The 16,349-nt window shown below is 35.5% G+C and overlaps 1 protein-coding gene across 1 annotated transcript in view; it reads left to right on the top strand.

The window, feature by feature from the left end:
• Positions 1 to 16,349, top strand: part of LOC150081174 (T-cell leukemia homeobox protein 3-like) — a 187,689-nt gene that overhangs the window by 91,492 nt on the left and 79,848 nt on the right. The window contains exon 2 of the mRNA XM_090381349.1: positions 772 to 1,024. Coding sequence (XP_090237475.1) covers positions 772 to 1,024 — 253 coding nt within the window. The remainder of the gene's footprint in view (positions 1 to 771; positions 1,025 to 16,349) is intronic.

Here is a 16,349-nt window from a genome sequence, read left to right as displayed (position 1 = left end):
AGAATGGCACCCAAGAGGAGCTAGAAGAAAACCTGGAAGACATCGACGGAGGTGGATAGATGAAATTCAGGAGTTTGTGGGTAGTAAATGGATGGCCATTGCACAAAACAGAAGGAACTGTAAAGTTGCTGGAGATGTCATCATCCTGCAGTGGATTGAAAATGGCTGATGATGTACAACTAGAGCGGCATTGCTTTAGTTGTTTGGAGTTTTACACACACACACACACACACACACACACACACACACACACACACACACACACACACACACACACACACACAATTTTTGGTAACCTAACCTTATTAAATAAAATTGCCCTACTTAAAATGAAATAATAATTATTAGTTTGTTTTTTTTCCCCTTATTTTGATGACAGAATGTGTGTCAAGTAAAAGTTCCGGAAATCAAGTTTACCTTCTTCATTAAGATCTTTAGTCTTTCAGATATTACCACTGGTAAGCAATGATATCTGAAATTTAAAAATAGACTTTCTACTTTATGTAAAAACTGTTAAAAAAAAAACACATTAATTCATATGTCGACCATAAATTATTCTGTGAAATGGGATTTTTGATAAATTTTCTCTGTCGGAGTAATGCTATTTTAAACTCCTCTGATCATTTGGTCGTCCCGGAGTATAAACAGAAAATTTATTTATTTATTTATATTCGAATTATTTCTGTGTTATAAAACGAATTTTATATTTTATAGCCATTAAATTACAATAATGTGGATATTTACTCATCAATCATGCTAACTCCCACACAGTGCCTTTTTCTCTCCCGGCAGGTTTACAGTCTGTGACACCGAGACGGATCGGCCATCCATACCAGAATCGAACTCCTCCAAAGAGGAAGAAACCAAGGACATCGTTCACGCGGATGCAGATTTGCGAGTTAGAAAAACGGTTCCACAAACAGAAGTACTTGGCATCTGCTGAGAGAGCGGCATTAGCCAAACAGTTAAAGATGACGGACGCTCAGGTGAAAACATGGTTCCAAAACAGGAGGACGAAGTGGAGGTAAGACCTGATTACTAGAATTTATCGCCGGATAGCGACGGATATTAAATGCAAATTTAAAAAAAAAATAAAAGAAATAGATGATAGCATAAAGAACGCAAGAAATAGCTGCTAAGCACTAGTATTGCTACTAGTTTGTTATCGGCATTAAATTTAGAGAGCGAATTTTTCTTTCGTTTTTTGCTGTTATTTTTTAAAAGTTGCTTTAAAAGTACTTTTCCAAAATATTCTGAGATGCCATAAGAAATTTAGGTTTTAAGCTTTTAATGTGTTTGAGTTGAGAATATCGGGAGTTCTTTGAAATGTTCTGAAAACTGTTTCCTATACGTAGTTCTGTTAAAATGGCAGTAACAGTTAATCTTACCGAATCTAATCCTTGAAATGTTTGCTCTTCTCCCAGCCGCTAATATTTACACTTCGCTCTTTACGTTTCATATATTTTATTTCAATTTTTTTGTCAGATGCATAAGTAAATCAACACATTTAATGTAACTATAATTGATTACTGCAGTGGAGTTTACTAAAAATTGGAAATTAATCGTTATCATGACGAATTTTAAAGAAGCTGAAAGTCGCCTTCTATATTTCAGGCTTGTACGCTCAACTACGATCGAAGAATTTTTGCTACTGAGAGTAAGACATATTTCCAGTTGTACAAACGTATACATTTATGGGATGAAGTCGAAACCGCTATCAGATGCACAGTCCTTCTACCATCCACAATGCCACAATCATGGAATGCTCTTCAGTTAGCGTTGGGGACCCATTGTGTCTCTAGTTTCTTCTTCTGTGTGAAGTCCGTACTATATGGGATCAGAATAGCATTTATCATATGAGTTATTTTACCTAAACTGAAATCGAAGTAAATAAATAAATTTATTGCATTTTACAGCATTATTCTGGAAATAATTTACAGATACTGTACATGGCATCCATTTACCGTGTTAAACATTGAATATGATTTATATGTAATATTTATTTAAAACTTACGTACTGAATAACGTATAGTACATAGTCAACATATAACATACTATGCAGTACGTTATGTATTAGTTGAAGATTAGTTCTTGCAGTTCATTTAGAGATTTATTTTGTACCCAGTCCAGTCACATTGTTGTTGAAGATACCAGGTGGTTGGTTGTGTCCTGTTACTCTTATTATTATTATTACTGTTGGTTCAGGAACTCTCTTATTGTACTACAGATGTTCAGAGTCGCGGCTTTCTAAAGTTCCATTTATGTGTTCTCAGGGAGGCCGGTTGCTGCTAGGTTCTTATGGAGGGACTTTATCGCCATACTGGTGGTTGGCACAGTGGTCTGTACAGACTTGTTCCATATTCCACATATCTTTGGCTTCCTGTTTTAGGTCTGAGTACTTCCTGATCTTTTCGTCGTGTGTTTTCTGAAGGTTGCTAATGTTGGTCACCGTTATTCCGATCAGGTAGGTAGCCATTTCCTTCTTGTCGATGAGGGTTATGTCTGCTGTGTTGTGCGGGATCGTCTTGTCCGTTATTATTGCACAGCCCCAGTATAGTCTGTAAGCAGAGGTCTCTAGTACGGCCTGAGGCTCGTACTTGTAATACGGTAAATTAGCTTTGATCAGCTGGTATTTTTGCGCCAGCTTTTGATATCCTGGCCACCTGGTCGTGTCTCTGGGTGTACTCCGTCTGGGTGATCACCCTTTATTATTATTAAATGTACGTACTGTATATTATTATCATTAAATCAGTTTATTGCAGTATGTTTCACCCTTGAACAGCCTTCAGAGGGGGAGGAGGTATTTGCCGAACTAACTGCTGCTGTTTGGATTGCTTTCTATCTGATTAGTGCATACATGCAAAGTGACAAATCTTTGACAATCAATATTGTGAAGGTTTATGAAATTATTGGGTGCATTCAGAAACCTCCAGTCTCCGTTTGAATTCGGAAAGGTTAATGTGAAATCGTTGCCAGTTTCTCGAATTTTCTCTGTTGAGAAATGCTGTTATTATTGCTTGGCTGATTCACTTGCAGAAGTAATCAACTTGACAAAGATGATTACTTCAGACTCGTTGATGATTTGTTGAAGAGGCTTCATTTCCAAGTTGTTATAAAGCTTGCCTGAATGCTGTATGGGGAACCACGCTTGCTTTTCAACCATCTCAGAATCCGATACTCTATATTGCAAAAATCCTGCCGGATTATTTTCAGGATTCCAGACCAGATTTCGAAAGCATGTGACAAGTATGGAAAGTTGTACCTTAGAGTTTTTTTTTTAAACTTGGACCGTTGCTGTTTCGTGCTTGATCAACAAAACCGTTTTGTATTATTTGGGAAAATATGCAAATATCGAGAATTCAGAATTTTGTCGAATACACTCCTAGGTTTTCTGTAGGGTTGACATTTTGAAAAAGAGACATCTACAATTTTAATTTAATATGCGGTTTGCATGTTTGTTGCAAGGAATAGGTTACTTGACCAGATACGTCTGCATTAATAGTGAGATTGAGTTCTTTCGGGTACCTGATGATTACTGTATTTTTATATTCACATCATGGCTAGTTTTGTGAATATTATCATTCCTGTTTGAATAAATAAGTAGCTTTAAATGATCGGCATATTCCAGCAGATTTGAATTCGGTTGCAAGATGGTTGTAAAAATGCTTAAAATATAGTGCTAGAGAGGACACCTCGTTGATGAATGCCTGCGTGGTTATGAGAATACGAGCTAGTGGGGAAGAGGAGGTATCTCTGATTTAGTCCGTATTGTTGATATGAAATTACCATTGTATCAATGTAAAATGATATTTAAGTAATCTCGACAACTTTCTTGTCATCTGTTGTTGAAAGCACATTTGGTATCTTAATAAATGACATCACACTGTGTCCTATCTTGAAACGCAGTTTGAATACACCAAGTGGTGTCAGCTAGGCTTATTGTTGTTGTGGAGCGCTCTCTAAACTCAAAATGAAATGCATTTTGACAGGTTCGTTAACAAAGATTTTACCTTGAAGAATGATTTTACAACAATGTTTGCTATTGCCGAAGAAACAGCAATAGCAAAATTAGTCGACAACTTGTATAGTTGTTATTGTTTAGGTATCAGGATAATCAGAGTTTTCCATTGTCTTGGAAGGAAATGCTGTGAAATGCAGCTGGTGATGATTTGTGCTAGAGCATCAGTGATATATAAAATATTGTGTAAAATATCTCTAGTCTATGAGGAGCAGAATACAAGTCGCGATGGCTGGGTACAGAAATACACTGGTAGTTGTCAATGTCCTAGAGGTGTTATCGTCCCAAGTGAAGCACATGAGGCTAGCGTTGAAGTAGTAAGGGATGCAGTCGAGAAAGTGTGGTGATATGCTGGAGTCTTCTGAGGATGTCATCAGGACCTTCGTTTCTGTCAAAGCATAGTTGTTTAATTATCTGCTCTACTCTATTCTTGATCACAAGTTGGTTAACAAGCAAGGCAATGCACCGTGAAATGTATACTAGCCAAGCTAGCATGTATTTCATGTTTCACGTGATCTAGAGTAAAAAAAAAATGCAAGTTGGAAGCCATATTTTCATTTATAGATCATGGTTTTGTTTAAATAATTTGCATTTCAACAGTTGTTAGTTGCCTCAATGAATAATCCTTTTCGTAGATAAATTTAATTACAAGATTAAAAAATTGATGTCAGCTATATTGAGCTTGTCCATCCAAATACAATGTTCAGCTGCATGTATTATAACCATTAATCAGGCCATATATTCTGCATGTTTCTTAAAATATAAGTCATGAACGCACGAAAGAAATATTTATTGTCAGAAATCCCATGGGGATTTCTGATAAAACATGTCCGATCTTAGTTTAACGTCCTTCTTTAAAGTATATCATGCATAGAAAAATTATACTTTCTAGTGAAATTCCTCGGCTCCTTTCAAGGATTTATTCACTGAATGTTATTGATACAATGGACACCGCCATGTTGCTTTTCATAATTGTTTGAACTGTTATAAAAGTGACTATAGAAATTATAAAAAATGTCAGTTATCCTGAATTTTGGATTATCATTGGCGTGATAATCCAAAATGCAGGAAAACTGAAAAGAGAAATATTCATCAACATTCAGGGATAGATTTAAATATATTTGCTGTTCTCGATGCTTAGAGAGAAATGGGTTTAGATAATCATTGACATAGGCCTACCTTGCAATAAAATCAATCTCTCTCTCTCTCTCTCTCTCTCTCTCTCTCTCTCTCTCTCTCTCTCTCTCTCTCTCTTTGAGTCATCTTTATTTGCTATAAATTTTATTTGTCACAATAAATAAATACATGTATTTGTGTGGATGCAAACGGAATCTGCTGTCCAGAACGTGCTATTTTTTAAAAGTGTATATCAGCTTCAGAGAAGAATCCTTAGGTGGTACTTAAGGATCTTTCTAGTGCCCCTTTTTTAAACCACTTCGACTTTATTGTAATAATGAGACATTTTATTAGATTGAGTCAAAGGTTTAAAAATTTTGATAAGAATCCTTGAATACCCGATCCAGTTTAAAGAAATCAAATGAGGCTTCAGCAATTGTAGTTATCTATGGCTTATATTCTGATCTATCCTTCTGACACTGCTGTTCAACTTTCAGAATGTTTTACTCATTTTGTTGACATTGGGGTCAACATGGTTACGTAAACATGCACGTAAAAAAGAAAAATTCAGTTTGTTCTCAAATTCTGTAATTGACTTAAAGGGCATGTACGTAAATATAAATGAACAAACTATTTGAGCATTCTCAAATAGTTTTAATTTTACTCAGGTATTATCTTCACCCTGTGTTGTCGATTCGAAGCCACGGGCATATTCCGTTTTCTTCACCCACACCCTTTCCTCGGCGAAGGCGGCACCCTTTTGCAGTGAAATATGGAGACCTCTGTACAGATGACTATTACTGTTAAATATCGAAGTAATTAAAATATTGAAAATTTGAATGACACATTGTTATCAGGGTACCAGATCTGGTACCCTGATAACAATTAGGGTACCAGATGTGGTACTCTCGGTAACAACTGCTTCTGCACTGCCGTCCGTATGAAATAGACATTCTCCTGTCATCGTCCACAATCTCCTGAGCCTTTGCAATTTGCTCTGGAGTGGTGTGAGTCCTCGGCTGTCCAGGCTGAGAGTTGTCAGCCACAGATTCTCAACCTTCTTTAATGGCTTGATCACTGGAAAATTGCAATGTCTTCAAAAATAAACAGTCATCATGCATTATTTTATATACAAAAGTACATGTACTAAATCGAAGCAATTAATACATTTTACAACCATTTTACTTCATAGCACATATCTAGGGATAGAAAGATTAATATGCAAGAAATAAAATAGCAAACAAACAATATACCATAGCATCCGTTTACGAATTTATCAATGCTTATTGAAAAAAAAAAAAAAAAAAAAAAAGAAGACAGAAAGGAATATGCATTTGTGGCTAAAAAGCATAACCAACCACAATACTCCTAATCTCGTTCTCCCTCCATCTCTTGATTTTTTTTTCTGTTGTATTCGTATCTTGCGAGGCTTATGTACTCCGCTAACCAATTCTTAATTTAATCTACATTGCGTTTTGTCAATATGCAACCGGTTATGCTCAAGCCACCGATGTATGTCTTTTCTGTACTATTTATTCTTTATTTTCCTTCCCTTAAGTTTTATATCAGTTTTAAAGAGAGTGCGCGATAACAGACCTAGATTTGCTTTAGATTTGTGGGAGAGAAGCAACAACGCAGAAGTACTGTTGGTACTGCGTGTTACTATATTTCGAGCTATCATGAAAGATGTCCATTTTGAACATTTTGAATACGGATATAGGCTTCTGAATATCCTTTGCATCATGGTTCCACTAGTTGCAGAAAATTTGGATTTATTTTCACTCAATAAACCTTTAGAGGTACAACATTTCTATGTTTTATCTATCATTTTAATGTTTTATGCATAATTTTGAATCACCATTACCAAGAATCCACTTCGGAGACGAAAATAATGGTTGGAATAATACTTCGAATTTATTAAAATGGAGACTTATTTGTATGAGCGCTTCCGTTTTATTACTGTCGTCTTATTGCCGACGATATAAACTGACAATAAATTCGAAAGATACATATTTAATTATTTTCCTTAGTGCTTCATATTATTGCACTAACTACAAATACTTAATAAATTTTCTATTTATTTGAAAATTCATTAAGTTTTTGCATTTTATTATTATAAAAATATTTTTAATTTGTCTTTCCTTTTGAATATAAAATCTCAAGGCTACTTATGTTTCGTTATATACTGTATTATGTTTTGAGGAAATAAATCATCGAAAATACCTCGCACAAAGCATTGGTAAATAGTTTTATTTTGTCATTTGCGTTTATTCTTGTTCAGAGTCTGTAAACCAAACTTATCTCTGCTTATATTTTCACTAATAGGTTCCCAAGCAATTAACTGAGTATATCGAATATGCAGTTCGGAGTGGAACCCGTAACACTCCTGGAAAACAATTTTAACTGCTTGCGTACTGTAAGCTGACAGTGTCTTATTTGCTACCTTCTTACAAATCATATACTGAAAATGATCCTTCTTGGTCAGCCCTTACTGTGTGTAGGTTGCGATGGAACCCTTTCCGTCCTGAGTGTTAAAATTATAATTAACCAGAACTCTGTTATTGCATACTTCCCGTACAATTACACTTGTGGATTTTACAGCCAGTTGTCGCTGATAGACCATAAAATAAGTTTGTCTTCATATGAAAAGTACTCTTCTTTTTTTTTTTTTTTTTTTCAGAGTACAAACGGAACTTTATTTTTATTTATACATAGTAAATTTCTCTTCATTCACTTCCTCTTCCTCTCAAAAACGAAGGAAAATGCTTGAAACCGTGCGCAATTCTTACCTGTGAAAAGAGGAATGGCTGAGTTCAGAATGTAAGAGCAAATCAATCAATCTAAAGCAGAAGAAACCATTAAGCAGTAATTTCCTTTTAATTCCTGAAGGAATATAATAAAAATGCATATCACAAGATGATATTTCTTTGATAAAAATTGACTATACAATTTTTATTTTTCTTTCAGTACTAATCATACCTTCTTGATCATGAAGTACATCTCTGATGCAGAATCGTTTTTTTTTTTTTTTTGTTAATTTGACGATTATATCAAAATATATCACGCCGCACAGTCACAAATGCCTTCACAGTACACTACACTTTTGTGGACATTTTGTCTGCCCACTTCTTACATTTGCGTTCCCTTTTCTGTTTCTCTACTCATTAATCTTCCGAGGTAATCTGATGATGTTAGAACAGAACCCTTTCGCAGTCTTCTGCTGACCCATTTTCTTTTCGCTGGTAAATGTGACAAAAAAGATATCTCAACAGGGGAGGAGATGTGGTCATTAGTAGATGGGTATTAGTATTAATGTTAATAGTGGCAAGTGATCCAAGAAAGAAAGCTTATATAGCATCGCCAAAAAAAAATTAAATTAATAATAATAATAAATAAATAAATAAAAATCTCATTTCACCCTATCCATCCCGTCCAATAGTTTATCTAGTTCTTCCTTGAATCTATTCAAATTATTCACTTCCACAACGGATGGAAGCTTGTTCCAGCAGTCAACCACCCGTTGGCTGAAGGATAACTTCCGCACATCATTCTGCAACCATCCTTCCTCAATTTGAATTTATGCCCTTTTATATGCATAGTCTGGGCAAGAGGAATAATTCAATCAGCACTGAGGTTGCTCAAGCCGTTCAAAGCCTTAAATAACTCAACGGATAACCTCGCAGGTGCCTCTCTAGACATTGCAATTTGCAGAACTGAAGCCTTTTTTGGTAAACACCCTTTTGTTCTCCTCGCAAATCTCGTTGCCCTCTCTGTACCCGTTACAGAAATTCTACGTCCTTTCTAAAATGAGGCCTCCAGACCTGTATGCAGTACTCAAGATGTGACCCTTATACAATAGGATAATCACGCCCTTATCTCTGCTAACAAAATTCGTGTATATTGTTGACAAAACCCCATGAACTGTCTTAGCCGCCTCTCTGTGCTGCTCAGAGAACTTCATATCGGACTGCATAATTACCCCAGGCCCTTTTCTTTTTCGACTATCCTGAGTGTAGTACCACACAGTTGATACGTTACTCTGGGATTGCTGCTTATTTATTGAAATTGTCTGAGAAATTGATAAATGCAGTACCTTGCATTTATCAATTTCTCAGCCTATCTGCCTAATTTTTCCTAATTTTGTTGCAGCAGCAGCATAACTTCATTACTGTCATTAATTACCTTGCCAACCTTTTTCATCTGCAGACTTAGATATTCAGCATGATATATTCTCATTAATATTATAAATAAATACAGAAAACAATAATGATCCAGCACCGATCCCTGTGGGACTATACTAATAACATTATTCCACTAAGAGCAGTATCCGTTGACAACCACTCTGTCTTCTCCCACTCAACTATCCCTTTATTCCTAGCAGTAACTTTTCTTTAATGCTACACTGCTCCAATTTGTATAGTAGTCTTTCGTGTGCAACAGTATCAAAAGTTTTCCAGAAATCCATGTATATGATATATCAAAATTATTTTTTTCTACCAGTTTGTAGTATCTATCATAGTATCCAATCAAATTGGTCAGACAAGCTCTCCCCTTAACAAACCCACGCTGTGACTGAAGTATAACTGCACTTCTGTCTAAATGGTACTGCGTTACTTCTTTAACCAGTGTCTGCATTATTTTCCTTTCAAAAGAAGTTAAGCTAACAGGTCTGTACTTATTCATATCATCCCATGATTCCCTTTATGAATTGGGGATACATTCGTATATATTCCCTCACAGGGACCTCTCCTGAATTCAAAGTAGCTCTCATAATTGTAACTAACGGTTTGCTTGTCTCTTTTACTGCATCCCTTAATATAATTGGATAGATCCCATCTATCCCGGGTGCCTTTTTTATGTTTAACTTCAACTATTTCTCTTCCAATTTCCTCTCAGTTATCACATAATCATTTAGCTACCTGTTAGAGTTAGATGAACTTCTGGCATCCCTTCCTTAAAGAATTCCTCATGTTAAACCATTGATGGATGTTGATGTTTAACCAACAGTTAAACCATCGACCTCAAGTTGACCAATGTGATGCAATCCATCCCTTCTACTTTTAATATAAGTAAATAAGTATTTTCTGCATTCTTTGCCAGAAATTTATCGTAATCTCTTGATTTCAGATTACTTTATATCTAACATAATCTTCTGTATCACCTGATAATTTATATGCATCACGTTCATTTTACTTCTCTGCCACGTGTCTCAATAGTTCATCTGACATCCATTTAGATGAACTAAGCCTTGAACAATATTTCTTAGTATTTAAAGCCCAGTAGCTTCTATGATTATTTCCCCGAATGTTACCAACCCCTCAAACATTATGACCCCGGATTGCCGAAGAACTAAATGAACTGGATGACTTGTTAATATGCTGATGATATTCCCCGGTACTTATGCTTTTCAACTACTTTAGGGTTTAAAGGATGGTTCATCAGTCTCTGCCTTGCAAGTGAAATAGGGAAAATAATATTACCGAAAGCCTAAATTAAATTCCAAAAACTGTGAAAATTGGGAAACTGTTTTACGACGGTGAAAGATTTTTTTATAGGATCAAAGAGTAGCAATACTCTACATTTTCGGTCAATACGCAGTGCTGCTTAGTATTAAGTTTATGTACACAATTTACAGGTGCATAGCCCAATTACAGTGTTTAGAATTATCCGCTGCATGATGATTCAAAATAAAAATTCGAAATTATGAAAGAAATTCTTTGCTACGATAAGAACAAAAGTAATTTATAATGCACTGTAAGTAAAAATGATAGAAACATTGAGAATATTAATGAATGAGATTATTTTTACAGATAAATGCAAAGATGATTACAGTACTTTAACAAGAAGCTTAAGTTAACAAATATAAATAGTTAATTAAATAACTTTAAAAGTCAGCCTAATTATTTTAGTTGTGTAGTGAAATACTCGATGTAAAAGAATAAGAATTATAGTATTATGGATTTCATATTTTGGGATTTATTAAGAAGACTATAATTAGTTGTGGATATTAAAAAATAATTGCTTGATATATTTAATTTCTTTAAGGAAGGTTTTTGATTAATGAATAGATAAAATTTATAATGATCAATTAAATGTAATAATGAACTGAGGATTCTGAATTTCCCACAGTTGGTTCTGTAAAGTTAAATGAAATGTGAGTGCCAGCTACGGATATATTGAAAGAGGTACATGTGAATAAAGTGTGAGCGAGACATTTTATTATATCGTGTCGAAATATGTATTACTTTTTGGATGAACTTCAAGCGTATAATAAATCTACGTGTATGTAATGTACATAGATATATTATAGGCTTGAAATCTTTTATCTATTTAAGATGGTGTTTAAATAGATAGGAATTATTCCTTGAAATACTTTCTCTTTCAACTAGCGTATGATCAGTGCAGTCAAATGTTGTGGGAGATGAGTGTAGACAAGCCAACTCCGCAGCCCTCATCAAGCTCGGTAGAAATGAACTCTCAATGGTAATTACTACGGATACTCCAGGGCGAAATCCATGGGGATGAGAAGATAGAAAAGTATGACAGCCAGAAGAGAGTTTATTTACGACTATAATGTCTAAAATTTTCGGTGTACTATCAAGTTTTTGATAGGTTGATAACTGGATGCTTCAAATTTGGAACCTTTCTTTAGGATGGCTGAAGTGTGAGTGGTTTTAAAGCGAATAGGAAAATTTCCTTCCGTGGTTGATTTATTAAATATAAAGATACGTTGATCGATTAAAAGGAGGGGACAATTTTGCCAAACATTTACCGAGATATCGTCAGGTCCACGCGAACAACCTTAAGCGACTATCAGAGCGTCGTGTAAATTGTAATTCAGGCTAACTTGAGCCTGAATAAGGAAAAGGTCTTACAAATTAATTGTATGTTTACAAGTTTGCTAGCAATGTCTGATAAGATATTTAACTAAACAATGCGTTTAAAATTTAGCACACACGCATGATGAAGCAGAGAGAGAGAGAGAGAGAGAAAGATATCTACTTCTGAATGTTTCAAAAATAAAAATAAAATACACAGGTGATACATTGTTTTCCTGTGTGTGTGCGTGTGCCCATTAGAGAGTCGACACGCTGGAGATCACAGATCTGAAGACCGACAGAAATGAAGACAGCGGCAAAGCTGCTGGACAGGACAATATAATTATCTAAAGTAGCAGCAACAGTGAAATTTTCTCGTCAACATGTGCGAAGCAGCATTTTCAAACATCAAAAGGTAGACCGGTTCTCTGCAAAAGACGCCTGTAATCTAGTGTGAAACGATTACCTTCGCCGAGAGCAGACTCCCACTTTGGGTATTTGGGATTACAGTATTTTCATCTTTATTGGGTGCATTGTGTGCACGCTGATGCGGTTCTTTCCTGGTGACGAATTAAAGAACCTTCCTTGTTTTCTTCTGAAACGACCCGATGATGTATGATAAAATACTCGTTTCTGAATGGGACGAACCGGCTCATTTGATTCTGTTTATCTTTCACACTTTTCCCATATTTCCTTTCTCCTCCTTTTCGATCATCTGCTTCTTTGGAAAGCGTATTATAGTGACTTTCTTCATTGCCCAAAAAGTAATTTCTGATAACTTTTTATTATTTATCTAATTCTTGGAATCATTCGCTGCAAAAGAAATATATAAAAAAACTGCTGAAGACGACAAAAATATTTCTTATGTACAACCAAAGGTTTCCAGAATCGTTGTTTATTTATTATTATTTCAAACAAAAACAAGCTTGTGAGGTTTTTTTTTTTTTTCTCGGAACGGACGAACGTGATGAAAGAGACAACGGAAACTCTAATGGCAACTTTAATGCGATAGGTCTATAACCTGACAATCTCACTACCGGATATTAGGATCTCATTAGTTTCTACTGAAAACTGTTGTCAATCAAAATGTCATCACTAACAGCTATAGTGAATTGGCCATTACATAGCGGGCTTACAGGTTTATTCTTCAACCCATAAACTTGTCTAATGAGGTTAATTTCCATAAAATAGGACAATTAATGACTATCTTTTAATTAAGCATTTAGGAAATAATGTCACATGGTCGTCGCCATAATGTGAAGCGAATCCTTAACATGTTCGGTTATTTCCTTCCAAATGTGACACTGTTCGATGCTGCTAAAATTATTCGAGAATGAATGATAAAATACCTGTTTCAAAAACGGACTTCATCATCACTACAACCCTCTGCAGTTCTTTATCTTCGCAGCGTGCTGTGGAAAACATAAATAAATGCATAAATATTAATTTATTGCAAATACAGCAAGCCCATCACTAGGCTATGGGCATACATTCAGTACAAAGGAGATAAATATCAAAACCAATACACAGCAGAGTTTATATAATATTGACAATGAATAGGAATTATAATGATATATATATATTTTTTTTAGAACCACATTTGGCTCTCGGATGCAGTTACTGGGTTGCAGGCAGCTGCTTTTATTTCTCATCACTTGATTGAAAATCTGACTGCTGTGGGCCTCAGAGTTGAGCAACCTCTTGCAATCAATGTTGTGATGATTTATGAGGTGAAGGGATGGGAACATTCTATTCATTTGTTTGAGTCTGAAGAGGTTGGATTTGAATTATTGATTTCTTGAATTTTCTTGTTGGGGAGGAGCTATTATGTTGGCTAAGTTTGGTGAATCGCTTGCAGAGGTAATTAGCTTTGCAAGAAGAATGATTGCATAATTGGAAGATGCACTCGTTGATCGTCTGCTGCAGGGATTTTGTTTTTTTTAAGTTTTCATAAAGCTGTTGCCTGGATATTGAATGGGGAAAACGAAGGTTACCATTGAGCCATCTAAGAACCCAATACTCCAGGGAAAGGAATTTCTTGACGGTAACTTGAGGAGCACCGTTTTTTTTTTTTTTTATTACATCGATACAAGCACTTTCTATGTACAATCATCGCATTCTGCGTAAGAAACAATTTTAATTATACAGCTTCCCTTGCAAGCAATAAAAGATATACTATATATGTATGTATGCGTATGTACTTGTTTTGGGTGGCACCTAGACGTTTAGTCGAACTCCACCTTGCAAAATCTGTGTTGAAAAAGTAACTGTGTCTACACTCTACAGCGATCAACACCCGGTCAATCACTCCCCACTTCCAAGCATGAGCAGTTGTGCCTGGTTCTATCATTTCAGTGCTGCTGCACCAATTTGTCATCCAGTGGAAGGAGTGCAATACCAAAGAACAGGAGCCCTCAGCCTGCCCAACCCGAGGGGACGGAAATAAAAGAAAATAAATAAATAACTAGAAAAAAATAATAATAAAAAAATAATAATAATAATAAAAATTCTATGTGTAGTTAATACCATTATATACATTCTATATTATTACTAATTTAAGAACACAACATTTAGTTTCTAAATTAACAGCTGTTTGATCTAGTAAGGTAGAAATGAATGAATACATCAGTTCATGAATCATCAGTCTACTGTCCACTTCTAGAATTAATAAACAAGGTGCGTCTTCTTTTAAATACCATGTCAGAAAAAGATTGGAATGCCGCAAAGTTCTTGGCATCTTGAATCAAAATGTCGAGGTTGTCAGTCCTAGTAGGTTGAGTGCTGTTAAATAGTTCTTGTCTGAAGTCATCATAAGCTGGGCAATAAAGCTGAACATGCCTCCAATCGTCTACTGCCCCACAAAAACACAAAGGGTCAGGTGCAAGTCCAAATTTACACAATTTAATCCGCAGTGAACTATGTCCAGTAATTAAATACGACGTTGTCATTGAAGGGCAAAAACATCCCATAACTTTCTTATTTAGAGCAAATGTTTCATCTTCAATGAACTCCCTGGTAGTGAGTCCTGTTCCACTGGATTTCCATCTTTATTTCCACTTCTCAGTGAATTTTGTCCAAAGATTAATTTTCTCCTACCGAATGTCCGTAGAAAATTAATTTTCTCCTACCGAATTACTTGCAATATCCAAGATTTCCAGTTACCAAACCTTTCTTTAAGTTAGAAACCATGCCTTGGCAAACTACATAAAGGTCAATCGGAATACAACCTGAGATCACTTGTAATGCATTGGTTGATGTTCTGCAGCATCTGTGTGTTGCCAACATCATCTTTCTCTGCAATGATAAGAGTTTGGCCTTCACTGTGACCTGAGTAACCCTGGGAAACCATATGGCAGCCGCATATACTGCAATTGGCAAAAGTATAGCATTATAATATAATGCCAAAGTTTTGTGCTTTATACCCCATTCAGCTCTTGAGAGCCTAATCACATTGTCAGTAAACTTCTTAATCTTTTCAGCTGCGTTCTTTACGTGGGGATAAAAGGAAATTTATAATCAATTAAGAGACCAAGATATTTTGAGAAACATAAGAATTTGGGTATTGTTGATATTAGTATTAGTATTAGTAACGGCCGTATGGTGCAAGAAAGCCTATGGCTTATGCTGCACCAGCCAAAAAAAAAAAAAAAAAATCCGAACAAAACAATGATAAAAACAAAAATTAAATAAATAAATAATAATAATTAATAAATAAATAAAAATAATAAAATGAAATAAAAAATAAATAAAAAGGAAATTAAACCTATCATCCTATGCGCTTCCCTTACCCGAAAGTACTATCCAGATGACCTTTGAATTTCCCCAAACTGTCGGCCTCTACCACCCATGAAGGCAACTTATTCCAGTAATTTATAACTCGTTGGCTAAAATAAAACTTCCTGCAGTCCAATCTAAACATTTCCCCCCGTAACTTGAATTTATGTCCCCTAGTTCTAGCATCATTTATAATCTTGAAAATTTTGTCCTCATTCATTTTACTGATGCCTCTCAGAGCCTTAAACACCTCAATCAAATCTCCTCTAAGGTGTCTAGTTTCCAAACTCTGCAACCCACATATTCGAAGTCTTTCTTCATAAGGACGCCCTTTTGCCGATCTCACCAGGCGAGTTACCCTTCTTTGCACCCTTTCAAGAAGCTCGATGTCTTTCTTTAGGTGCGGTCTCCATACTTGAACACAGTATTCCAAGTGTGGTCTAACATAAGCCTTATATAATGGGATTATCACGTCCCTATCTCTACTTGCAAAAGTTCGATAGATCATCGATAGGACACCATGGGCCTTCCTTGCAACCTGTTTACAATGCTCAGAGAATTTCATGTCTGACCGTATCGTAACACCCAAGTCCCTTTCCTCCAGTACTGGGTTTAGTTGAACT

Source organism: Mastigoproctus giganteus, chromosome 9 (assembly GCF_048544385.1).
Source record: "Mastigoproctus giganteus isolate SK-2022 chromosome 9, ASM4854438v1, whole genome shotgun sequence".
Classification (NCBI taxonomy): Eukaryota; Metazoa; Arthropoda; class Arachnida; order Uropygi; family Thelyphonidae; genus Mastigoproctus; species Mastigoproctus giganteus.
Note: the sequence above shows the minus strand (reverse complement) of the source record. Positions and strands in the feature narration are given on the sequence as shown.